This window comes from Typopeltis vanoorti, chromosome 12 (genome assembly GCF_054136105.1).
Source record: "Typopeltis vanoorti isolate ZY-2024b chromosome 12, IOZ_Tvanoo_1.0, whole genome shotgun sequence".
Classification (NCBI taxonomy): domain Eukaryota; kingdom Metazoa; phylum Arthropoda; class Arachnida; order Uropygi; family Thelyphonidae; genus Typopeltis; species Typopeltis vanoorti.
Genome location: NC_143560.1, coordinates 6,194,254 through 6,221,092, shown reverse-complemented (window position 1 = coordinate 6,221,092; position 26,839 = coordinate 6,194,254). Strand labels below are relative to the sequence as shown.

Here is a 26,839-nt window from a genome sequence, read left to right as displayed (position 1 = left end):
CCCATGACTTTTGTTTAGCTAGTTTTACACAGTGTTTAGCATTCTTGCATTTGTCTCTGTATTCTCTAAGAGCACAAGCTGACTTATTTGATAGGAACTTTTGATATGCTTTCTTCTTTTCCTTCACTGCCTCTTTAACTTCCTGTGTCCACCAGGGAGTTCTGATTTTTTTATCCTTGCAGATAACCTCACCACATGCCTCTCTGGCAGAATCAATCAATGTTTTCTTCAGAGTTTGCCACTGAATCTCCAAGATTTGATTCCTGTTCTCAAACTCTTTCATAATCAACTCTGTTAATTATTCTGAAAAATAAATCCTTATGATCTATAGTGTCATATCTACTTTCACACACAGACACACACGTGGTTGTGAAAATTGTGTACCAGGCCATTTTGTATAAAACTGAATTAACACAAAGAATATTTGCAGACCAGGACATTTCTAAATGTTATTGAAAGGGATCTATAAGTATTTGTTTTTCTCAAATGCAGTAGATGCAAGTGTAATAAAGTAGATCTAATACTGCTTTCATTGCTTTTGTGGAAAAACTGTATTTTCCAGATTGTGATCTAAACAAATTTTGGTTCTCACTGGTGGCTCTTATCAGTTGTACAGTAAGTAATAAGTGCAGCAGATTAAAAAAAAAAAAAACATTAATGAAATCAATCTTGCAAGTCAAGTTACAATCTGACTTTCACTTAAGTCACACTTATCACTCAGCTATCCTTTGAGGATAGCTGAGTGATAATACGTGCATTTATTGAAGCTGCCTTTTCAAGGGAAGCATATCCGAATATTCCGAATATCCTGTACACATATTTTCCCACATTTCAGCTTCCATATAATATGACACCACTAAAGATTATTTCTTCCATGATGACCTGAATGTCACACCACATAATTTGCATACATTTAATGTGAAGAGTATGAATGACAGTTACATAGGTATATATATACACATATCCATTTAAGAATAATTAATTTTGCAATATTTTTTAAATCGCAAAGGTGAAATGCTTTTACTGTTTTCCTTATATTGATTAGGAAAACAGCAATATTACAAAAAAGAGATTTAAGTAGAAGACATGATGATAAGATTAATTATGTAATATATGTAAAGAAATTTGTTTAACACAGAGAGAATTTTCAGCTACATTTCAGTCATTATCAATGCATACATATGAAAAGTGATAAATTAGAATAACACTTGAAATCTAAGCATGTGTGACAATACATGATATTAACTGTTAATGAGACCCGCACCCAAATGAAGAATGATTTGAAGATTAGAATACTTAGAAAATTAAAGACAGAAACTTATGTGAAATTTTTGCATAAGTGTCATAGGCATTCTCAGTACAATAATAACAATGGAACACAAAATAAAATTACAATAAAAGAATCAGTTTCAAAAAACACCAGTACAGCAACAACAACAGGACAATAGACAGTCAAAGAGGTGTAATACATACATACATAACATACAGAATCATTAGTAAACTACGAACTGGATTTGTAGTTAACTGGAGAATGTCACTGATTACATTGAAAGATCTGTGGTATTCCAACTTTAGAATACCCTGTTGATCAACAACAGAAGATATTACTTTCAATCACTTATTAATCACGAAGTTTCTAAATAGCACTACAGGTGACTGTTAATGGATTTCTCTGTGTGTTGAGGCTTAATGGAATATATACAGCACTCAGAAAGGATTAAAAACTGATTTTAATGTTTCCAATATTCCGTCTCAGTCACCAAGACATCTTCAGGTATTACAAAAAAAACTATTGTTAGGAACTCTTAAATACAACACAATACTAAGTGAAACACATGGATGACACTAAAGTCCTGTCTAGATTGTGTGCACCCTCTATAGGCATTTGTAGGTGGCCTAGGATGTAAGGTGGGAGCTCTGATTAATGTTTCCCAAACATTAATCAGAGTTGCAGTTTACGCAACTGTATTTATTTAAATTTGGTTTATTTCTGAGTGCCACTGCAGATTCTAAAAATAGTCTTTCTTTTTTGAATTTACTATGTTGGAGCATGGTGTTTTTTTTTCCAGGAGATCCTGTGGGTTATATCTAATCCTGTGGTTAATCTGACCTTGCAGACCAAGTTTTGGATACAACCCACAGGATCTGGAAAAAACCCCATGCTCCACCATAGTAAATTCAAAAAAGAAAGACTATTTGTAGAATCTGTGGCGGCACTCAGAAATCAACCGAATTTAAATAAATACGGTTGCATAAAGCTTCCCAAAATTTGGGAAACATTAATTATCAGCAATCCTGCCTTACATCCTAGGCCACCTACAAACACCTATACAGGACGTACCACCTAGATAGGACTTTAGAGTCACCCACGTGTTTCACTTAGTATTGTGTTGTATTTGTGTTAGTTTTTTTGTAATTCCTGAAGATGTTTCAGTGACTGAGACAAAATGTTGGAAGCATTAAAATCAGTTTTTAATCCTTTTTGAGTGCTGTATATATTCCATTAAGACTCCAACATGAAAATGGATTTCTCCATTACCATAGGAAGAACAGAAGTGAGAACACGTGTGTTAAGTGGATGACAAGTCCAGAATTCCACCGTTTGGAAGGTAGAATATGAGAGTATAAAAGAAAACAAAATAGGGGTTAATTCTGGCACATAAATCAGAAGAATCAAAGAAATGCCATTAGGAATAAGATTTTTTTTAATATCTTTCTATTAAAAAAAAAAATCTAAATAGGCATTGAACATTAGGAGGTTTGGCAGGACAACATCTACTGATATTATCAATGAATGAACTAAGGAAAATTAAGCCAGGAGATTAGTTCTTATTGCGAGTTATGATGCAAAAGATGTGGAAGTGTTGGACAAAAGTAACAGCCAATAAATTTGGCAAACATTCAACAAAGCATTACTGCTTCAACAAGATGCACATTTCTTGAAAAAAAAACCAAGGCTTACGTAAACCTATGAGAATTTAAAGTGAAATGAAGAATTCATATTTGTGATATCATTCTTGATAATAAATGTCCCAATATTGAGTCATTTTAAATTCTCATAGGTTGCCTTGATTTCTTCAAGAAGTTTATATTCTAATTAGCATTCACTACATAAGAAAGAAAATTCCCATTCAACTGGCAATAATTAAAGGGATTTTCCATTTAGTCAGTTTGTCAAAGGGGGCTTAAAATCCTATATGCTATCCTATACAGGTAATAACTGAGATAGGTGTAGTGTAAAATGCTTCCTCTTTGCAAATGAAGTCACAGTTTGAATCCTCTTAAGTCATATCTGTAAAATTTTCTAACTATAGATATTCATTAGGGTGTCCTAAAAACTAGATGGTGTGTGTGATTATCATCATCTAGTGTGACATCACCTAAATTTACTCAAGGCATGAAATGGCCTAAAACAATCTTTAGCTTTAGGCCATTTTAATGTACTTTCCCATATGCAAGAGTAGTATGCTAAGGTTGGGCAGATTTGGGATTTGCACAGAGTTAATAGATCAGTAGACAGACATGTAAAGTGAAATCTTGAGCAAAAAATAAAAGGATGGCAAGTTATTTTTTGGAGATACTATAGATGTGATGTGCTTATGCCATAAAAGGTCAGAGAGTATCAGTTCAAGAAGAGATGTGGTCTTGACTATTGAGTTAGATATTATCAAAGATAAGAGGAGATTAAGGTTTTTTTTTTTTTTGCAAGATAAAGACAAGACAAGACCATGTTCTGAAAACATTGATGATGACCAGAATGTCATCATCCCACTAAATGATGGCATGGAGATTAGTGTTTAGGAAACTGACTTGTAAGGCTTTGAAGGTCTGGATGTTTGAGCCCGAAGATTTGTACGAAAAATGGGAAATGCTATCATTGGAAGGTTCGAGATCATTTATGTATGTAAGAAAGAAGGCGAGTAATAAAATATAGCTCTAACGAACATCGGTATTAGTAGAGAAATCTAAAGAGATCCACCATTATATCCAGTGAATGACCCAACAACCAAAGAGAAAGAAATGACTAATGTGGGAGGCAGACCATAAGATGGCAATTTACTGAGAAGCTCTGTATGCCAGATCCTATTAAGTGCCTTGGAAATGTTTAGTACAACAGCAAAAGTTTCTCCTAATCCTTCCACAGTATATGTACAGAGGTGGGTGATGCTGACAAGGAGTGGCAGAATCCATACTGCTGGTCACTGATTAGTTAACACTAACAGTTCTTCAGTAAACTAGAAATGAACTTTCATTCTCTATACGAGAAAAATGATAAATAAATTAACTCATGATTACATTCTCTATTACTTTAAAAAGCACTGAGCCAAGAGTAGACATTTCTCTGTATATCTTTTTTTTTAATGGATTAAACATGGACCTGCTTCCATGCTGTGAGAGAGAAGCCAATTGAGCATAATATGATGTAGTAGAATAAATTACAGGTGCTAATTCAAGAATACCTCTTAAGTACAACTGGAGAAATACCACAAGACTAGAAGCCTTTTGTATTACCTAGAATAGAATCTGCACCAAATAGCCTTACCTTGTAACCAGAAGAAGGTGATTGCTATTCAGGATAATGCTGAAGTAATAAAGCTATAAGGCAAGTGAATTATGCTTGTCAATCATGTGTTCTTTTTGAGAATGCTTGTATACTTCTGTAAAAGCAGAGGACTTTCTGCTCGGACTGCATTGCAACATTTATTAAAGAACCAAAATATGGATAATGGGAAAAGAATGTGAGTGAACTAAGAGATCACAGTCTTCATTTCAACAATTATTCTAAAAGAACAAACTGTGAACAATAGTTTACTTCATTATATACCAAATGGGTGTGTGTGTGTGTGAGAGAATTGAATTGGCTGACAATGCAAGAAAAAGGCATTTCCCCGAGCAAGAAACTTGCATGTTTTGTTAAGAGCACAAGAACTAGTTTGCATTTTGTCTGGTTATGTTAAATATATACGAATAATATATATTTAACAAAAATTTGCTTGAAGTCTACAAATCTGGTGAATTTATTGAGGGGAATTCTGATCTATTTGTTGCTATTTAGACCATTTCAATATGATCTGAGTAATTTCAGATGAGAAGAGGCTAACACTCACTGCACGGATTTTTTGTTATTATTACAGACAACTCCAAGGAGTCCTCAGACTCATTGAGGGAGGCCCTAAACATCATTTCAAGAAGAACTAGTCAGCATTCGCACAGTATCTATCATACTTTGCTTTGAACGCACCCAAAACAGACTCTGGCAGCTTATTCCACTCATTCACCACTCTCCAAGTAAAAAACCTAGTTCTAACACCCTTGCTAACTACACTCTTGTTCAGTTTCCATGGATGGCCCATAGTTCTCCCACCACCACCAGACATGTTCTGAAAAATTTCCTGTGAATTAATCTTGTAAAAACCCCTCAGTAATTTAAATGTCTCAATCATATCCGCCCCCCCCCTTTTCCACCTATCAAGCAATTTCTGTAACCTACAGATCTTCAACCTGTTCTCGTAAGGTTCATTCCATAGACCAGCAATCATCTTGGCCACTCATATCTGGATTCTCTCTACCTCCTTTCCATCAAGAAGAAACCCTGGTGCCCAGATCTGGACACAGTAGTCAAGATGGGGTCTTATCAAGGCTCAATAAAGAGGAACAATAACCTGCTTGTCAAAGTATTCTTCGGTAATCAAGTGATCTGATGAGCTGATTTAGCCCCTTTTGCTACGTGCCCACTAAACTTCAACTCCTATCCACCAACACTCCCAAATCTCTGGCTTCGTCAATTTCCTGGAGTACAATGGAATTCCACCAATGTGGTATGCTGCTTCTAATCTTTTCACTCCAAAATGCATAACCTTACACTTTGCTACATTAAACTGACATCCATTCTCCTTAGCCTATTCTGCCAATCTCTCCAAATCAACCTGCAAAATTTTGACATCATGTGTATTCACTATTGCTCTACCCAACTTTGCATCATCGGCAAATAAATGAACAGTTCCTCTCAGATCCTTTCCTATATCATTAGTAAACAAATTAAATAGCGGTGGTCCAAGAACAGAACCCTGTGGTACACCACTAGTCATAGGCCTTCTTTTGGACGCTATTTCTGAATAAACTACTCTTTGAGATCTCTCCATCAACCACCCTCCTATCCATCTCACCAACTCTATATCCATTCCCATGTGCTGCAGTTTACTGATTAGAATTCCATGTGGTATCCTGTCAAAAGCCTTAGCAAAGTCCAGCAGTAGCACTGTAAACCCATTACCCTTATCCAGTTCAACCATCACTGTATTATAAAATGTGAGCAAGTTGAGGCATGATCTATCCTTCACAAAACCATGCACCCCCTTCTCCCATACAGTATCCCATTTTCATCTATCCATTCCTGTATTTTGTTCTCGACAAAAATTAAACCTGTGCCTGGATTATTAACAGACTATGACAAAGAGTGTGTATTAAGATCAAATGTGTTAGGATATTAAATTAACCATTAACCTAACCCTTGCAAGTCAGAAAATCAAAATTTGACATTTCATATGTCTATATCATAAATTTAAAAAAAAATGAAAATGCATGCTGTTTTTTTTTTTTTATTAAAAAGTAAACGGAGACTTTATATCCTGTATCTTTAAATACTTCCTTCAATAAAAACTTTTGAAGATAATTTACCTCAGAAAAAGGTGTAACTGGATCTATATCATCTTCTGATTCTTCACTATACAAAAAAGAATTTACATATACTTAGTTCATCTCATCCATACACTTAAATAATTATCATTAACTCAAACATAGCTATAGAAATGTAACATTACAAATTACCAATGTCTGTATTGGTAATTTAAGTGAACAACACAGTTTTACTTTTTTTTTTTTATGTTGTACGAACAGGTACTGTCTACTATTAGATAATATTTAATGGTGTGCAGTATGTATTTAAACACCCCCATTAAATAGGTACTGTTACATACTATTAAATTTTTAAATATCTAATAGTATTTAATACTATTCATGAACTAGCACCGAGAGAATCATGAGTTTTCACTCCCAGATGCACGAACTCACCAATTACATAAAATTGCATGGTATACCTGCAATATAACAGCAATTTATTTATATTTACTAGATTCATAGAATCTACAGCTTGCTTCCTCAGGATAAATTCTAAGTATAATACCTCGATATGATGAAAATGAACTAAGAAGAAGTAGGGATATGATAGCAAATGATTTGATACGTACGCTGTGTAGAAGGAATGGATGTGAATTTTTGGATGTATGGAGTGAGTTTGAGGGAAGATTGGACTTGTATAAGAGGGATAGCCTTCACTTAAATGTATCTGGTATCAGGAGTCTTGAAAAGCTAATAACTGGTATGAGATCTAACACACAGTCAGGGTAATTAAATTATAATGGGAGGAATGGTGAGAACATGAGTGTAAGAGCAACAATGGCATGTAACTGTGTTAATGACGGGAATAGGCATTATCATGGAAACGATTACAAGAAGAGAACAATTTCAATTTTGTGTTTGTCCAGTTTGAATCCAAAGATGTCAACACATATAAGGCAGTAGAAAAGAACAGAAATCTGCAAGTTGCCCAACTGTATCATACAGACTACAGACAAGAGCATACAAAAGAACATGCTGGTAGCTTATTATGTCTGTACACGAATGCCAGGAGTATTCGAAAAAACAAAGGGGTAGAGTTTGTTGCCTTGGTCAATATATTGGGACCTCAGATTGTAGGCATTGGTGAGATATGGCTATCAGAAGTAGACAATATTATATTCTTTGAACTCGATACTAATTAGTATCGAATGCAAAGAATACAGTATTTTTAGGAAGGATAAACAGGATAGGAGAGGAGGGGACGTGATGTTAATGATATCAGATAACTTGATCCACTTAGAGTTGAGACCTATGACTGCAATACAAGTTTAAATTCATATTGGGATGTTGTTACAGACCTGATGGATTGGTTGCTGGTGATGAAGAAATGCATCACCAAATAAAGACAATAGGTGCAAAAAAAGTAATCATAATGGGGGACTTTAATTATTCAAAACATCGATTGGGTCACAGTAAATTCTCATGAGAAGAATGAAACTGAAAATACTGAGCTGTTGCGAGACAACTTTCTCAAACAGTACGTAACAGAGGGTCCTGAAGGTCAAACAGTGATTATATAGTGTCAGAGGATATTTCAATTAAAGATGTAACTATTCTGCCTATGGTTGGTGACAGTGATCATCCAGTACTAACTTGGGAAGTGGCTAAGTTTATGAATGTTGCATTCAGGAAAGGTTACAGGATGAACTACAAAGCAGGAAATTATGACCAACTGAGGATAATACCAAGTTCTGCACAATGGTATTGGTTGCTGGATGAGAAGAATATCAACAGCACATGGAAAGTCCTTGGTCCATTGTTAATCAATCTCTATATTAATGACATTGGGAAGAACTTTACAGGTGACATACAGCTATTTGCGGATGATGCAAAGATCGGTAGGGCAATCAGGAATGCTGCTAATATGCAGTATTTACAAATGATTTCAATAGGCTGGAATTGTGGGCATGAGAAAATGGATATCAGTTCAGTGTCAGTAAATGTAAAGTCATGCACTTGGGCATGTTAGATATCCAATGTGATATTATATTGGTGGGATAATGTGCTAGAAGAAACTGACTGGGCTAAGGATTTTGGAGTGTTAGTAGATAGGAAGACTGCAAATACAACTCAAAAGATAATTGCAATGCTGAAACAAACTTTAACATGTAAAGACTAGGATGTCATTTTGCCTCTTTACGAGGCCTTGATAAGACCTCACTTGAACTGTGTGCAGGGTATGGTCTCCTGGTTTCTATTGTAATTCTGATACAGTGAGAGGAATGCAAAGAAGAGTGTTAAAAATGATATAAGGATTGTGAAATATTGATTATGAAAACAGATTGAGAATTTGTAGACTGCAGACACTAGCAAACAAGAAAAAGAGGAATGATGTGACCGAGACTTACAAACTATGAAAGAGTCATACAGGATTTCAGTTGATGGAATTTATTTTATAAAGGGTGTGGAAAGAAAAGGGCATCCTTGGAAGGTGAGAATGAATGCTACTAAAAAAAAAAAAAAGGGGGGGGGGTGATGGCTAGATTTTTATCTCATAAGAGTGGTGCGTAACTGGAATGGATTGCCATTGATGATGTGTATACAAGCAGTGTGAATGAATTCATGAACAAGTATGATAGCTGATGCATATAGTATGTGGCCTCCCTCAATGAATCTCTGACAGCCTGGAGGTCTCGCTTAATAATAATAAAGAGAGCATATAAAATGCACTTAGATTTTAAACATACAGAGCATTAACTGCATCAAAGTAAAAAATTCTTATAGACAACTATCAGTAAAACACTGCAATTAGACTTCACATATATTATGCCTAATACAAGCATCACTGTTGATCTAGCAAGAACATTATCTTTCATACACCATCTTATTCCATATTACATGGGAGATGAATTTCATCACCTGGAATGAGATCATCACTACATTAATTGGAGGCTCGTAAATAGCCTGTAAAAGTTCCAGGTTTGGCTTCTACAGCAAAGTTTCTAGGATATGTAAAAATAATAATAAACAAATTTAAAATAATAAATAAAATTAAAAAATAAAAATCCTTAGCACACCCAGAGTACTAATGTACTATACATGTAAATTTAGAGTAAGACTTCTCTCTTTCGGGAGTGCGATCGCCAAGTGATGGCAATTGCTGAGACTACAGGCATTTCAAAAGAATGTGTAGGATATATTTTGCATGAAGAATTGCAAATGAAAAATAAAACTCGAACTGTTTTATAAGAGCAGAACATCATTGATTTTGAATATTAACATGACACTTACAGCAATGATTTATTCACTGTATGCAGCAGTAAACAAATAATTTCCAATACTTCTTTGAATTGCCAGATGTGACTGTAATGTGAAAATTAGAATATTTTAGCTTGTTGCCAAATATCACCTCTGTTGATCAGCAAAAATCAACAGAGAAATGATTCAACCATGCAAATTTTACATGGAGCAAATTATAAATTCCTGGATTAATGGAAACATGGGAGTGAACTGTTCTGGGAACACCAGATACAGATTTATCTTGGTCATTTAAAAAAGAATTGCAAAAGACTGATGGCCAGGAGGTCAGCCTTATCTTGGATGTTATAATGCTACCATCAGGATGTGAGGAAGGAAAAAGCATAGACGCTCACTCAGCAACCTTGGAAAGCAACCAGAAGGCCCAACTGATGTTTCAGGAGAAGGAAAGTTTCTGAATTTTGCCATTGCAAATGTGGGCTGTAGCATAGGCTAAGTGCAAAGTTAGGGATTTTGACCACCCTCGTGTGTGTATATATACATATATATATATATATATATACACACACACGAGGGTGGTCTGAAAAGTTCTTGGCCTCAACCATAGATGGCAAGTGACTGGTAAGATTATTTTTTTTCCAAGTTGGTATATCTGTCATAAGCATCCATATGAAACTGCAAGTCATTCTATCAAGTAGTTTGTTTTATACAATTATCTGAAGCAAAAGTGTTATCTGTATCCCTTGAAATGAATAAAATTGAGTATTGTGCGGTTATAAAATTCTTTCTAAAAAGGTTAACACCAAAAGAAATTCATTCGACGTTCATAAAAGTTTAAGGGCACTCTTTCCTTCGTTTTCAACAATTAAGAAATGGGCTGCCGAGTTTAAACGTGGCCCTGCTAGCCTTGAAGATGATCCATGTGATGGACATTCAAAAAGTGTAACAACACCAGAAATCACTGATCAAGGGCACAATATTGTACTGGATGACCGGTGAGTCAAAGTGCATGAAATTGCTGAGACTATGGGCATTTCAAAAGAACCTGAAGGATATATTTTGCATGAAGAATTGCAATTGAAAAAGCTTTGGGCAAGATGGGTGCCGAGCTTGCTCACAGCAGATAAACGCACTCGAATGAAAATCTCTGAATAGAGCTTGGAGCATTTTAACAAGAATAAAACTGATTTTGTGTGGCGATTTATTACTACAGGTGAGACTTGGATTCACCATTATAGAATCCATTCACCAGAATCCAAACAGCAGTCAAAACATGGACAGAAGCCAGTTATTTGGTGCCAAAGAAGACAAAGTCAGTTCCATCAGCAGGAAAGGTCATGGCATCAGTGTTTTGGGATGCTAAAGACATCTTGTTTATTAATTATCTTGAAAAGGGTAAAACAATAACCAGGGAATATTATTCAGACTTTTTAACCAGACTAGATGAAAAGATTCGTGAGAAAAGCCCCGATTTGCAGAAGAAAAAATCATCTTTCATCAGGACAATGCACTTGCCTACAAAGGTGTTTTGGCAATGGGAAAATTAAGGGATCTGCACTATGAATTGTTGGAACATGCACCCTATTCCCCAGATTTGGCTCCCTCTGACTTCTATCTCTTCCCAAAACTAAAACTCTTCCTCACTGGTCAGAATTTCTCTTCGAATCAAGAGATGACTGCAGCTGTAGAGGGGTATTTTTCAGATCTTACTGAGAACCGCTACAGGGATGGGATAATGGCGCTAGAGCATCGCTGGAATAAATGTATTAGTCTGAAGAAAGATTATGCTGAAAAATAAAAATATCTTTGAAATTATAAATTCATTTTTTCATTGTTAAAGCAAGAACTTTTCAGACACTCGTATATATATATATATATATATATATATCAATCCCAAACACAAAAAGATTACTGCAAATCAGAGCCATATTACAGCAGCCATACTCCCCCCCCACACACACACACAAAAAAAAAAAATTTATTCACTCAAGATTCCCCATTTCAATGATCTGTACCAGTATCATTAAAAAGAAATCTAAAAAAGAAAAAACATGAAAACTCCACAAAATGATTAATAGTGGTGTACCATGGTTGGAGAAGTTATTATCAGTAAGCATAATGTACTTGCCACGGGCAAATGGATTTGTCAAGCAATGGCCATATACATATCGCAGGTTAAAATATGTCAAAATGGAAAGTTGTCATTAGCAAAACTATGGATAGGATGGCTGAGAAGGATTGTGGAAGAGAAGCTTGGTGAAAAACAAGCTAGATTCATTCCAAATAGAGGCTGTCAAGATCAGAGTTTCACTTTATGACAAATAGTTGAGAAATTATGGGAATATAACAAAGACCTGCTTTAAGTTTTGTAGATTAGAAAAAAGGTATATGACAAAGTGTCAAGAGAAAAGCTATTCAAAACACTACAGTTGCATGGTGTCAATGGGTCATTATATCAAGCAATACTCAGATCTTCACTTTACGACAAATAGTCGAGAAAGCATGGGAATATAACAGAGATCTGTATTTAAGTTTTGTCGATTTGGAAAAGGCATATGACAAGGTGCCAAGAAGGAAGCTATTCAATACGCTACAGTTATATGGTGTCAATGGGGCATTATATCAAGCAATACTTAGTCTTTATTTGAGTTGTAAGTCAGCAGTTAGAATTGAAGGAAGTACAGGAAGATGGTTTAATGTTAAATCTGGTGTGAGACAAGGATGTACATTATCCCCTCTGTTATTCATTATCTATATGGATCACATTATGAAGGAAAGTGGTATTAAACCTGATATCAAAATTGGAGATGTTAATGTCAGCTCTTTGCTTTATGCAGATGATGTTATACTTTTAAATAAATCCACTACAAGTCTGCAAGATTCTCTGACTAAATTAAATAGCTGTTGTAATAGATATGTTATGAAGGTCAGCAATAACAAGACAAAGACAATGAAAATATTTTGAAAGTTTATTTTTCACTTGGTTAGACTATAATAAATTTAGTTTAATCCTTTATCCAAATGTGAGCAAACAAAGTTTGCACCTGAAAATATCTTCAGGACTGGGGTAAGGTGGTACAACACCGGACAACTCATTGCAAAGGTGGAGCAAGCTAACATCACTCCTATCTCAGTATCTCCCATAATGCAAAATACATCTCCTTGCGGATATGTATAATGTTATGCATTAAGGGAAGGGCCACTATCCAGACTAGTTTCGACCTTTATTGAGGTCTCTTCAGTGGGAGACAGGACCAGAGTTGGAGATACCAGGCAGAAGCATTAGCAGGGTTATCTCTACCTATAGGGGTTGCCAAAGGGTGTGCCAACTTTTTATTAAATTACTCTGGATTTAAAGAAAGATGTTGAAAGTTTGTTTTTCACTTGGTTAGACTATAATAAATTTTGTTTAATCCTTTATCCAAGTGTGAGCAAACAAAGTTTGCACCTGAAAGTATCTTCAGGACTGGGGTAAGGTAGTACTACCTTACCCTAGTCCTGAAGATACTTTCAGGTGCAAACTTTGTTTGCTCACACTTGGATAAAGGATTAAACTAAATTTATTATGACAATGAAAATAGGCAGAAGCACTGAAAATATCAACTGTATTATGAATGGAGAAACTATAGAACAAGTTAAACATTTCAGCTACTTGGGCATGCTTTTTAGTGAAGATGGTAAATTATGGGGGGGGGGGGGTGCTTAAGGGTCAAAGCTATATAAATGAGAAGAGACCTCCACATAGCCTTCAAAGGAATGTGGAGAACCGACCAGGGCTTCTGACCTAATATCCAATCCTCACTTTCTCATGGTGCACCCTGTTAGGTATTTACCTGGATACTGAATGGACGAGGATGAACTGGCAATTCGGGATTTAGCTGACCAATTTGTATTCTTATTTGCTTAAACCAAAATTTCAAATGATGGTACAACATGAGAGAATTTCATGCCGGCTGGGGCGTCGCCCAGTTAAACAAGGCACCCATTGTTTTCACCAGGGAACCAGAACAAACAGCAAAAAGTCAGCTACTGGAACAAATCCTAAAATTTACCAACTCAACATCACCAGAGTTCAAGATCGGTACTATCAACATAAGAAGCCTGAATGGCAAAAAAATGAAGCTAGCTGAGGAATTCGATAAGTACCAGATTGACATAATAGGAGTGACTGAAACAAAAAAGACAAAACTGGTAAGATCTTTCTGAGCAATAAATACAAAATGTCATGATATACAAATTGTCAACAAGTTTCACCAGCTATTCTGTCTGACTTCTTCAGGACAAGTATAAAGGTACGCACTAACGTTTGCTAGTAAAAAAGAAGAATGGAGTAACACAGTCAAACAAATTAAAACTGACAAGTAACATCATACGTATGGAGCATGGTGTCTCAGTCATTGGTTACTGAGTGCGTTATATAATTTTTAGCGAAATGAAATTATGGTAAGCTGAGTCAATTTATTAGGTTTTTCCAGGTCGTTCAGAATCATTCCTTGATTTCTGTTTAGATTTTCTCCCGAACGGAGTACAACCGCAGCTTCTTTGAAGTTTCTACATCAAAAATTTTCTTCTATATAAGGCATCGAGCTGTTATCCCAATCGATGGTGTGGTTAGAGATCAAATAGTGATTAAATCTGTTCTGTTTTTGTTCACGTCCCCTATATGTTCTTTTATTCGAATTAATGTAATTTAATTCACAGGAACATAGGAAGTTGTATACGCCTGCATATTTGAAGAAAACATCAATGTCCTTACGAGATCTTAAAATGTGGCATATAACTGAAAATGTTATATTTTCAGTTATACGCCACAATATACGCCATAGTATTCAACACTAAATAAGAGGCTAATATTCTTGAATGGCAAGCAGTTTCAAGTAGAGTGATGTGGGCAAATATCAGAATGGGGAACTGGACAATGACACTTATTTATGCCTATGATCCCACAGAAGATGATTCTAATAAGGTAAAAGTGGAGGAATTTTTTGAGGCTTTGGAGAAAGCAACTGATACAATGAAAAAGGAAAAGCTGGTCCCTGTTGGGGATCTAAATAGCAGAGTAGGAAATGATTGTCAGTCATAAAAAAATATTTTGGGAAAATTATGAGAAAAGAGCAGAGCTAATAATAATGGCAAATACCTGTTGGATTTCTGCTCAGGACATGGATTGGTTATTACTAACACAATGTTCCAGCATAAAAATGTGCACAAATTCATATGGAGAGAAGAGAGGCATATGACAAGGTGCCAAGAGAGAAGCTATTCCAAACGCTACAGTTATATGGTGTTAATGGGGCATTATTATTATTAAGGCAAGGAGTAAGAAAAGTCTCATTGACTATGTTATTGTTGGTAATGATGTTTTTCCACTGGTGCAGGACACCAGAGTGCACAGAGGATTTGAAATTAGAAGTGATCACCATTTAGTCTTGAGCAGGATAAAATTGAATTTCATATTGAAAAGAAGAACATGTAAGAAAGTTTTAAAGAGAATAAAAGTTGAACAGCTCTCAAATGTGAACTGTAGACTAAAATACACAAATATTATTCAAGAAAAAATGAAAGAGTTTGAGAGAGGGAACCAAACCTCGGAGATTCATTAGCAAGCCCTGAAGAAAACACCGATTGATTCACAAGAGAGGCATGTGGTGAGGTTATGTGCAAGGATAGAAAAATCAGAACTCCATGGTGGACACAGGAAGTTAAAGAGGCAGTGGAGGAAAAGAAAAAAGCATATCAATGGTTCCTGGCAAATAAGTCAGCTTGTGCTCTTAGAGAATACAGAGACAAATGCAAGAAAGCTAAACAGTGTGTAAAACTGGTTAAACAAAAGTCATTAGAGGACTTTGGCAAGAACATAGAAAATAAATATAAAGAAGGTGGCAAGATATTCTGGAGGTTGTTGAAGAAGCTCAGAAATGGAGGAAAGAGTGCTGTAAAAAGAATTAGAGATGATAAAGGTGACATGGAAACGGGAGAAAAAGATATCCTTTAAGTATGGAGTAATTACTTCGAAAAATTGCTAAATGAAACAAGCAGTGATAGCACAGTGGTAAAAAACACTGACCAGGCATGCATATCCATGCTTGAAGTAGAAAAATCCATCAAAAGTCTGAAATGTGGAAAGGCAGCAGGAGTAGATGATATTCGACCAGAAATGCTCAAGTATGGAGGTATAAAAAGTCTTACAGTGGCTGCACAGCATAGTTCAGAAGGCCTGGATAGATGAACTAATTCCCGATGATTGGAGTAGAGCTCTCATAGTACCCATATATAAAAAGGGAAATAAAACTGAATGTGAGAATTACAAAGGTATTTCCCTACTGAGTGTTCCTTGCAAGATCTATGCAAGTATACTTGAGAAACGGTTGAGAAGAATTGTGGAAAAGCTTGGTGAAGAACAAGCTGGATTCAGGCCAAATAGAGGTTGTCAGGATCAGATTTTCACTTTACGACAGATAATTGAGAAATCATGGGAATGGAACAAAGATCTGTATTTAAGTTTTGTAGATCTGGAAAAGGCATATGACAAGGTGCCAAGAGAGAAGCTATTCCAAATGCTACAGTTATATAGTGTTAATGGGCATTATTATTATTAGTTATTATTATTATTACTATTATCATTATTACACGATACCTCCAAGGAGTCCAAGAACTCATCGAGGGAGGGCACCTACTCTACAACTCTCTGTCTCCACCACCCGATCCACCAACTACAGTGAACTGCATCATCTACACCAACGCCATCTACTTTCCACCACCACCACTAGTAATTTAACAATCACAAACATCATACCCATGGTGGGATTCGAACCGCAGGCTTTTGGCTGGAGAGCAGATATGCTAACCTCTTGGCCAACCAGGCCAGCTCGCAATGGCAAGAACTCAATAAAAAGTCAAAACCAGTCAGGGTAGCGACCATTTCCAAAATGCATAGGAATATACACATCTGAAAGGCAGTGTGTTTTGCATTATAAGATAACTGAGGCAAATGATGTGAATATCCTCTGTACACACGTATTAACAAAGTAATGCACATTAAGATACATCATATGCAAACTGTTTATGCTCGGTTAAAGGATCAAAACAAGCATATAATTTCTTCTCCATTATAATTTACTATTAATAGTTATTATTATATTTTGCTATTAATAAGAAACTTTCTACAACTAAGCAATAATAATTGTGCAAGTTCTGCAAATAATATTTGTAGCATCAATTATCATGCTTGAGAATGTTTTATTCCATTTCCACTGACCATATCCGCTCTCCAGTCAAAAGGCTGCGGAGTTCGAATCCTGCCGTGGGCATGAATGTTTGTGATTGTCTGTGAAAATAATAGTGGTGATGGTGGACAGTAGATGGCATTGGTGTATATGAGGCAGTTTGTGAATGAGGTTGAGTGGTGGAGATGGCGAGTTGTAAAGCAGGTATCCTCCCTCAACGAGTCTTAGGACTTCCTGGAGGTGTCAAATAATAATATTGGAGACTACAAATTACTGGATGATGTACAATGAAAACAAAAAAAAAGAAGACAAAAATGAAAGCATTCTTTATCTCTCTGGAGCACACAGAACATATGTACACATTCCCAAAATGCATCAAATTCATGTCATAGACCAGCAAGCAAAGTTCTGACAAGTGCATATAAATATAGAACATAAGAAAAATCATTACACATGAAAGGAATAGGATTAAACATTGCCAGATTAAATACATATTCATAAGAGGTCTAAGAAATTTTTCGTATGGCCAACACATAATATGTAAATAATGTGTTTCTCTCTCTTTCTCAGTTATATGAATATGAGAAATTCTGGCAGCATGCTTACAGCAAATGGCTGCACACCTTTTACTCACATCAGTCCCTAAGCTAGTTCTGCTTATAAGATCAATAAGAAAAATATGAATTAGAAAATACTTTTTAGCATTTTTTTTTTTTTTTTAAATTTAGGTTCTACTTTATAAAATAAAATAATTCTGCTCTTGGTATGGATCAATATTTTTTCCAGCAGTGTTGTTATACAACTAGGTCTGCTGTATTTAAAGCACTGAGCAAGTAGTCATAATATAGCAAAACACATGTCTGTCTAAACCCAGCTGAATATCTTACAAAAAATCTATACTCATGATGTAGCTGCTTATTCTTTCTTCCTTTTACTTCCAAAACGGAATGTATCAAATGTATGTCATCATTCTCATTCCTTCCTAGTATATATTTTACAGAAAATGATGCTAATGATCATAATTTATAATGAGAAGGTACTACTTCATTTAAAATAACATAGAAAGCTTTATAGAGATATATATTAACATTATATTAATACATATATATATATGTACTAATATATGTGGTCAGATAATAGGATTTATCTGCTGTTATTTTCAAGATACTTATTAGCAAGGAAAAAATTATATAAATAGTTTAACGATTTGACAAAAAATATCATTTTCTAAATTGGTAACTAACTTAAATAATTTTATAAGCAGCTGAATGCATGTAGGAGATATTGTTACTATATTATTATTATTATGTGACACCTCCAGGGAGTCCAAAGACTCATCGAGGGAGAGTGTGCCAAGAGCATCGAACGATTGATCCCTTCCAACTACTAACCACGTTCAAACTTGCTTAACTTTTTGCATGAGCCATTAGTAGCAGAGACTCGACCAATCTTTGCTATAAAGGACCTAAAGGGTATCGTGTAATGTAATAGACAAGAAAGCTGATTAGTTAACTAATCAATTTATTAAGAGGAAATTTTATTTTGTTAATTGATTTGATTCTTTTTAATCAAATGCAAAAAAACATGAAAAATTAATGAATTCTGAATGTTTTTTTTTAATTTTTTAAAGTTTAAATGAAAATGAAGTTTAAGAAATGCAGCATTTCTTTTTGTTATTGAACAGTTGCTTCTTTTTTTTTTTTTTCTTACAGATGTCAGAACAAAATCAATTAAATAAATATCCATAACTAATTTTTCATTTTCAGTGAATTTTTCATTCATTTACATGCAAATTCACCTTAAAAATTAAAATTAATAAGAAACGATTATGCCAACCATATACATTACTTACATGTGTTAGGAATTTGGAATGAAAACTATTTGCGAACAAATAATTACATTCTGTCACACTTCTGAATTCTGTAATATTTTTATCATGTAGAATTCATTATGAAACTATTTTAAAGATTATTAAAAAAAATTTTTAAAACAAAAGTTGTAATAACATGTCTTAATAATGATGCTTAACTGGTGGTAGTTTATTCTATTTTTTTTTTATTTTTTACTTGCATAATATATATATACAAAACAGGTATTTTTTTCCCCCATTCGTTTTGTAGATACCTATATTCACTACATTAACGATCAACAATTCTTTTAAATCTTATCGTACAATATATCATTTTCCCCATCTAACAGATAATAGAATAGCCCAAAACTATCTGCACATTTATACCTATACACATAACAAAAACATGATATTATTATTGTAAGCAAACATCATACTTACAGCAATTTATTTATATAACCATGACATAATAATGCCTCTCTACAGGGCAACTAACAGCTGACCAGACAATGTGGTCAATAATTTTCCAATACTATACACAGCTCTATGGAGGTAACCAGAAGGCGCAATAATCAGATTCTTGGTGGAGGTGTGAACTGTTATAGATCAGCTCACATTATATTCTTATCTTTGCAATAACACTTTTGGTACATTATAATCACATTATAATATACTGAATGGCAGTACATGCAAGAAATAGGGTTTATCAATTACATCTGATAACAACAACTACAAAAGCTTCCATGAAATTACACAAGATTACATGGAATTTATGAGGTAGACATCTCAGGTTCTGTCACTGCAATAGATTCCATTAATTTAAGCCAAATATTAACACTCATACTTTTGCTTTAGGTCAATAATTAGTCTATAACTAAGATTACACATTACAAAAGCTTACGTAAGAGCCACAACCATTTTCTAATATTTTTAGAAAAATTCTCACTATATGGCAATGTATTAACCATTAACTAACTAACTAACTAAAAAACAGTTTTACATCCAATTACTTTGTTGTTCTTTGCTGTCTTCTCTCAAGTTGCTCATGTCACCTTTAAGAAGTTTTTGAGTACAGGAGAATTCCCAAGTTAGGAATTCTTACTAAAAACATCTATGCATAGGGATCTCTGAAGAAGGCATTAATATGTTAATTAATGACATACAAATCCAGTTCTCCCATTAACAATCTGCACTATGAACCAGTTAATGTATTTGCAAATTATTTCCAGCAGTTGAGTGTACTAACGTACAAGCAATAGAGTGAGATGCTACATACCAATTCAATTCATTACATCTCCTGAGATATCGTAATGAATGGGCATTTAGTAATCTGGTTTTAGTAATCTGGTTATCTTTTATGATAGAATACCAAGAGCAGTGGATGAGGATAAGGCATACACAGCCATTTTTTTTTTAAGGCATTTGACAGGGTGTCACATGACAAGTACTTAGTCTTTATTTGAGTTGTAAGTCAGCAGTTAGAATTGAAAGAAGTACAGGAAGATGGTTTAATGTTAAATCTGGTGTCAGACAAGGATGTACATTATCCCCACTGTTATTCATTATCTATATGGATCACATTATGAAGGAAAGTGATATTAATCTGATATCAAAATTGGAGGTGTTAATCTCAGCTCTTTGCTTTATGCGGATATGTTATACTTCTAAATAAATCTGCTACAAGTCTGCAAGATTCCCTGACTAAACTGAATAACTGTTGTAATAGATATGGTAGAAGGTCAGCATTAAAAATACATAGACAATGAAAATAGGCAGAAGCACTGAAAATATCAACTGCATTGTGAATGGAGAACCTATAGAACAAGTAAAACATTTCAGCTACTTAGGCATAATTTTTAATGAAAGTGGTAAATTCAATATGGAAATAGACAACAAAATCAATAAAGCTGGTATGGCAGGAAGTCAACTGAATAATTTATATGGAATAAGAGAGTAATTAATCAAAACACTAAATTAGCCGTATATAAGACAGTGTTCACACCAATTTTAACTTATGGATCTGAGAGCTGGGGTAGAAATAGAACACTTGACCAAAGACTAGAGACCGCAGACATGAGTCCTGAGAAAGATTAGAGGGATGAATAATGGCATCAATGGCAATATCATATTAAAAATGAGGATATTAGGAAAGAACTTGACATTGTCAGCATCCAGGAATGTATTAGCAGAGCTAATCTCAAGTGGTATGGTCACTTAATCAAAATGGAAGTGGAAAGATTAGCAAAACAAGTGTTCTCTGCCCAGTTGGCAGGAAAAAGACCCAGAGGAAGATCAAGATATGGGTGGATTGATACAGTAAAAAGTGCTTTAGAAGATAGAAATATACGATCTGATAATGTTGGAGTCTTGACAGGTAACAGACCGAGTTGGAGGAAAATTGTAGATAGGAAGTTAGTAATGATGTAAGTTTTTTGTGTAGTACTATCATATCCTGTACACCCCTTGAGGGTATATCAAGAATTTGATGATGATGATGATTGAGGATAGGATTTGAGGTTACTAAAGAGAAGCTCATTTTATGAATAGGAGAAAAAATAGCACTGAAAGTACAGAAAGCCTTCTGGAGTTTTGAGTGTAGCGAACAAAACTTTCATTCCAGTAAAAATTATTTCAGTTATTCAGCTGTTGAATCATCATGCATATCAAGGATTTAGGCCTAGCGTGGCCTGTTCTGGCCTTAGAAGTCATCGTTGAATCTTTTAAGAGGATGTCCTGGTCTTCTTTTTCCTAATGGCTTGTACTTTAAGGCTTGTGTTGGTAGTCTTTCTATTTTCATTCTTTGAACGTGTTCCATCCATTTATGTTTATATTTTGCAGTTTTTCTCATAAACTTCATTTCTGCTGTTATTAATCTTTGTCTTTTTTGTTTTATTGTCCAGATTTCACTTCCATACAATAGAACTGGTAGGGCTAATGTATTGTATATTTTTAGTCTGGTTTGGTTTAAATATAGAGTTAATTACACCTATTATTTTTAAATATTTTGCAATTTTTAAGTATATATCTTTTAATTTTCATATGTGATCATACATCCTAGGTAATTAAATGAAATCATCTGTTCTAAGATCTTGTTATCTATTACTATTTTAGTTCTTACTGGATCTTGTTCTTTAAAGGCCATAGTTATTGATTTTTCTGATGATATTATCATACCATAATCTTTGTTTATCTCATTTAGATCTAAAATAGCTTTCTCTAAGTTATCATCAGAATTTGTAATTATTATTTGGTCGTTGGCAAAAAGGAGAGTGTTTAAGTTCACAGTAGGAGAAAGTTTAATACCATGATGGAAATTTTTATATTCCATTTTATTATTATTTCATTTAGGTAAATATTAAAAAGAGTTGCTGAGAGGGGACATCCCTGTCAGACCTTTGGTTTATCTCTCTCGTATATGATGGCTCATGATTTAATCTTATTTGTATTTGACTATTTTCATATATACTTATAATAGCTCTTAGGATATTATTTGGCATTTGTCTTTCTTTTAATATGTTAAATAAAATGCTTCTTTTAACTTTGTCAAATGCTTTTTCAAAGTCAATAAATGCAATATGTGTTTCTGAATTGTATTCTCTTCTTTTCTCTATTATTAATTTTAGGCAAAAGGCCAGGTCTATACATGATTGATCGTCCTTTTCTAAATCCATTCTGTACTTCTAAAATAAAGTTTTTGGAATATTTCATCATCATCATCATCATCAAATTCCTGCCATGTACCCTCAAGGGGTGTACAGGATATGACAGTACTACATGAAAAAATTACATCATTACTAACTTCCTATCTACAATTTTCCTCCAAATCAGTCTGTTACTTGTCAAGACTCCAACATTATCAGATCTTATATTTCTATCGTCTAAGGCACTTTGTACCGTATCAATCCACCTATATCTTGGTCTTCCTCTGGGTCGTTTTCCTGCCAACCTGGCAGAGAACACTTGTTTTGCTAATCTTTCCTCTCCCATTCTATTTAAGTGACCATACCATCTGAGATTAGCTCTGCTAATGCATTCCTGGATGCTGACAATGTCAAGTTCTTTCCTAATATCCTCATTTTTAATATGATATTGCCATTGATGCCATCTGTTCACGCCTCTAATCTTTCTCAAGACTCTCATATCTGCGGTCTCTAGTCTTTGGTCAAGTGTTTTACTTCTGACCCGGCTCTCAGATCCATAAGTTAAAATTGGTTTGAACACAGTTTTGTATACAGCTAATTTAGTGTTCCGACTAATATCTTTCTTATTCCATATGAATTTATTCAATTGACTTCCCATGATACCAGCTTTGCTGATTCTGTTGTCTATTTTTATATTTAGTTTACCATCTTCAGTAAAAATTGTGCCTAAGTAGCTAAAATGTTTTACTTGTTCCACAGGTTCTCCATTCACAACACAGTTGACATTTTCAATGATTCTGCCTATTTTCATTGTCTTTGTCTTTTTATTGCTGACCTTCATACCATATCTATTACAACAGCTATTCAATTTAGTCAGAGAATCTTGCAGACTTGTAGCGGATTTATTTAGAAGTATAACATCATCCGCATAAAGCAAAGAGCTGACATTAACATCTCCAATTTTGATATCAGGTTTAATACCACATTCCTTCATAATGTGATCCATATAGATAATGAATAACAGAGGGGATAATGTACATCCTTGTCTCACACCAGATTTAACATTAAACCATCTTCCTGTACTTCCTTCAATTCTAACTGCTGACTCACAACTCAAATACAGACTAAGTATTGCTTGATATAATGCCCCATTGACACCATATAACTGCAGCGTATTGAATAGCTTCTGTCTTGGCACCTTGTCATATGCCTTTTCCAAATCAACAAAACTTAAATACAGATCTTTGTTATATTCCCATGCTTTCTCGACTATTTGTCGTAAAGTGAAGATCTGATCCTGACAGCCTCTATTTGGCCTGAATCCAGCTTGTTCTTCACCAAGCTTTTCTTCCACAATTCTTGTCAACCGTTTCTCAAGTATACTTGCATAGATCTTGCCAGGAACACTCAGTAGGGAAATACCTCTGTTATTCTCACATTCAGTTTTATTTCCCTTTTTATATATGGGTACTATGAGAGCTCTACTCCAATCATCAGGAATTCGTCCCTCTGTCCAGGCTTTCTGAACTATGCAGTGCAGCCACTGTAAGACTCTTATACCACAATACTTCAGCATTTCTGGTCGAATATCATCTACTCCTGCTGCCTTTCCACATTTCAAGCCTTTGATGGCTTTTTCTACTTCAAGTATGGATATGTATTCCTGACTGCATGCCTGGTCAGTGTTTTTTTATCACTGTGCTGTCATCACTGCTTGTTTCATTTAGCAGTTTTTCAAAGTAATTACTCCATACTTCAAGGATATCTTTTTCTCCTGTTTTCATTTCACCTTTATCATCTCTAATTCCTTTTACAGCACTCTTTCCTCCATTCCTAAGCTTCTTCAACAACCTCCAGAATATTTTGCCACCTTCTTGATATTTATTTTCTATATTCTTGCCAAAGTCCTCCCATGACTTTTGTTTAGCTAGTTTTACACACTGTTTAGCTTTCTTACATTTGTCTCTGTATTCTGTAAGAGTAAAAGCTGACTTATTTGCCAGGAACTTTTGATATGCTTTCTTCTTTTCCTTCACTGCCTCTTTAACTTCCTGTGTCCACCAGGGAGTTCTGATTTTTTTATCTTTGCACACAACCTCACCACATGGCTCTCTGGCAGAATCAATCAATGTTTCCTTCAGAGTTTGCCACTGAATCTCCAAGATTTGATTCCTGTTCTCAAACTCTTTCATTTTCATTTCAATAATATTTCTGTATTTTAGTCTACAGTTTACATCTGAGAGCTGCTCAACTTTTATTCACTTTAAAACTTTCTTACATGTTATTGTTTTCAATATGAAATTCAATTTTATCCTGCTCAAGACTAAATAGTGATCACTTCCAATTTCAAATCCTCTGTACACTCTGGTGTCCTGCACCAGGGAGAAAACATCACTATCAACAATAACATAGTCAATGAGACTTTTCTTATTCCTAGCCTCTTCTCTCCATGTGAATTTGTGCAAATTTTTATGTAATTTTTATGTTGGAACATGGTGTTAGTAATAACCAGTCCATGTCCTGAGCAGAAATCCAACAGATATTTGCCATTATTATTAGCTTTGCTCTTTTCTCCAAATTTTCCCAAAATATTTTTGTATGTCTCACAATCATTTCCTACTCTACTATTTAGATCCCCAACAAGGACCAACTTTTCCTTTTTCATTGTGTCAGTTGCTTTTTCTAAAGCCTCAAAAAATTCCTCCACTTCTACCTTAGTAGAGCCTTCTGTGGGACCATAGGCACAAATAAGTCTCATTGTCCAGTTCCCCATTCTCATATTTGCCCACATTACTCTTCTTGAGACTGACTGCCATTCAAGAAGATTAGCCTCGTATTTTGTGTTGAATACTATGGCTACTCCTTCTTTTCCTTGATTGTTATTGCCTGAATATAACATTTTGTATTTATTGCTCAGAAAGATCTCACCAGTTTTGGTCTTTTTTGTTTCAGTTACCCCTATTATGTCGATCTGGTACTTATCTAATTCCTCAGCTAGCTCCATTTCTTTGCCATTCAGGCTTCTTACGTTGATAGTACCGATCTTTAACTCTGGTGATGTTGAGTTGGAGTTTGTTTTCAGATTTGTTCCAGTAGCTGACTTTTCGCTGTTCGCCCTGGTTCCCTGGCAAAAACAACGGGGGCCTTGTTTAACCGGGCGACGCCCCAGCCGGCATGAAATTTTGTCATGTTGTACCATCATTTTTTATTTTGGTTTAACCAATAAGAATACAATTTGGTCGGCTAAATCCCAAATTGCCAGCCCATCCTCGTTCGTTCAGTATCAAAGTAGATACCCAACAGGGTGCACCACGAGAAGGTGAGGATTGGACATTAGGTCAGAAGCCCTGGTCGGTTCTCCGCATTCCTTTAAAGGCTATGTGGAGGTCTCCTCTCAGTTATACAGCTTTGATCCTTAAGCACCCCTGGAATATTTCATTAGTTTGCTATTTAAAATTCTGCTATATATTTTGTAACAAGAATTTAGTATAATTATACCTCTATAGCTGTTGAATCAGAAGAACAAAAATGGTAATCAATTCAAAGAGATGAGTAGGAACTGCACAAAATCAACCAACCTGGAACTATTGAAGTGTCACATAACACTTAAAATCACTAATGCCTAAGGGAAGTTTCAGGTTTACCACCCCAAACATGTGAGCAGTATTCTAAACATGGATGGATTTGTATATAGTAAAGAGTTAATTGGGTGCAAAATATACACTTGAACAAAAGAGAATGCCAATGATGTGATGTGTTTATGCCAGGAAAGAATGGAGGTAAATGTTAGTCTATGCAAAGAGATATAATACTGTCTGGTGAGCTGGGATCGCTTTTGCACAAGACTGTGATTTGGTGGCATTGAACATAACAAGGCTGTACTTGCCCCATTAGAGGATAGTCTATAGATCAATGCTGAAAGCACTAGTTGTAGATCTTGTAGCCTGGAATGTCAGAATACTGCATGGTTTGTCAGATGAGTGGAGAGTACTATCATCTGCAAAGCTGTGGATAGGATTAGTGGTTATTGTGAGTAGATCATTTATGTACTGGAGAAAGATGGTAAGAATCACCAGCACTGCTGTGACTAGTGGTGAGTGAAGAGAGTTGTCAGGGATTTCAAGTGGGTAGATGTATAATTTGTGTTAAGTCATTACTTATAGCAAGACCTCTGCTTCTTGTCCTGCTTGGTCAGTGGTGTTGGAGTAGGGAAGCTAGTTGGAATTGTGGTCATTGAGGTTGCCCAG

General features: G+C 35.0%; 1 protein-coding gene across 1 annotated transcript in view; it reads right to left on the bottom strand.

Annotated features, from left to right (window-relative positions):
- LOC150100559 (E3 ubiquitin-protein ligase RNF115-like) overlaps positions 1 to 26,839 on the bottom strand; it is a 157,614-nt gene that overhangs the window by 89,080 nt on the left and 41,695 nt on the right. Inside the window, exon 3 of the mRNA XM_090401734.1 lies at positions 6,679 to 6,724. Coding sequence (XP_090257860.1) covers positions 6,679 to 6,724 — 46 coding nt within the window. The remainder of the gene's footprint in view (positions 1 to 6,678; positions 6,725 to 26,839) is intronic.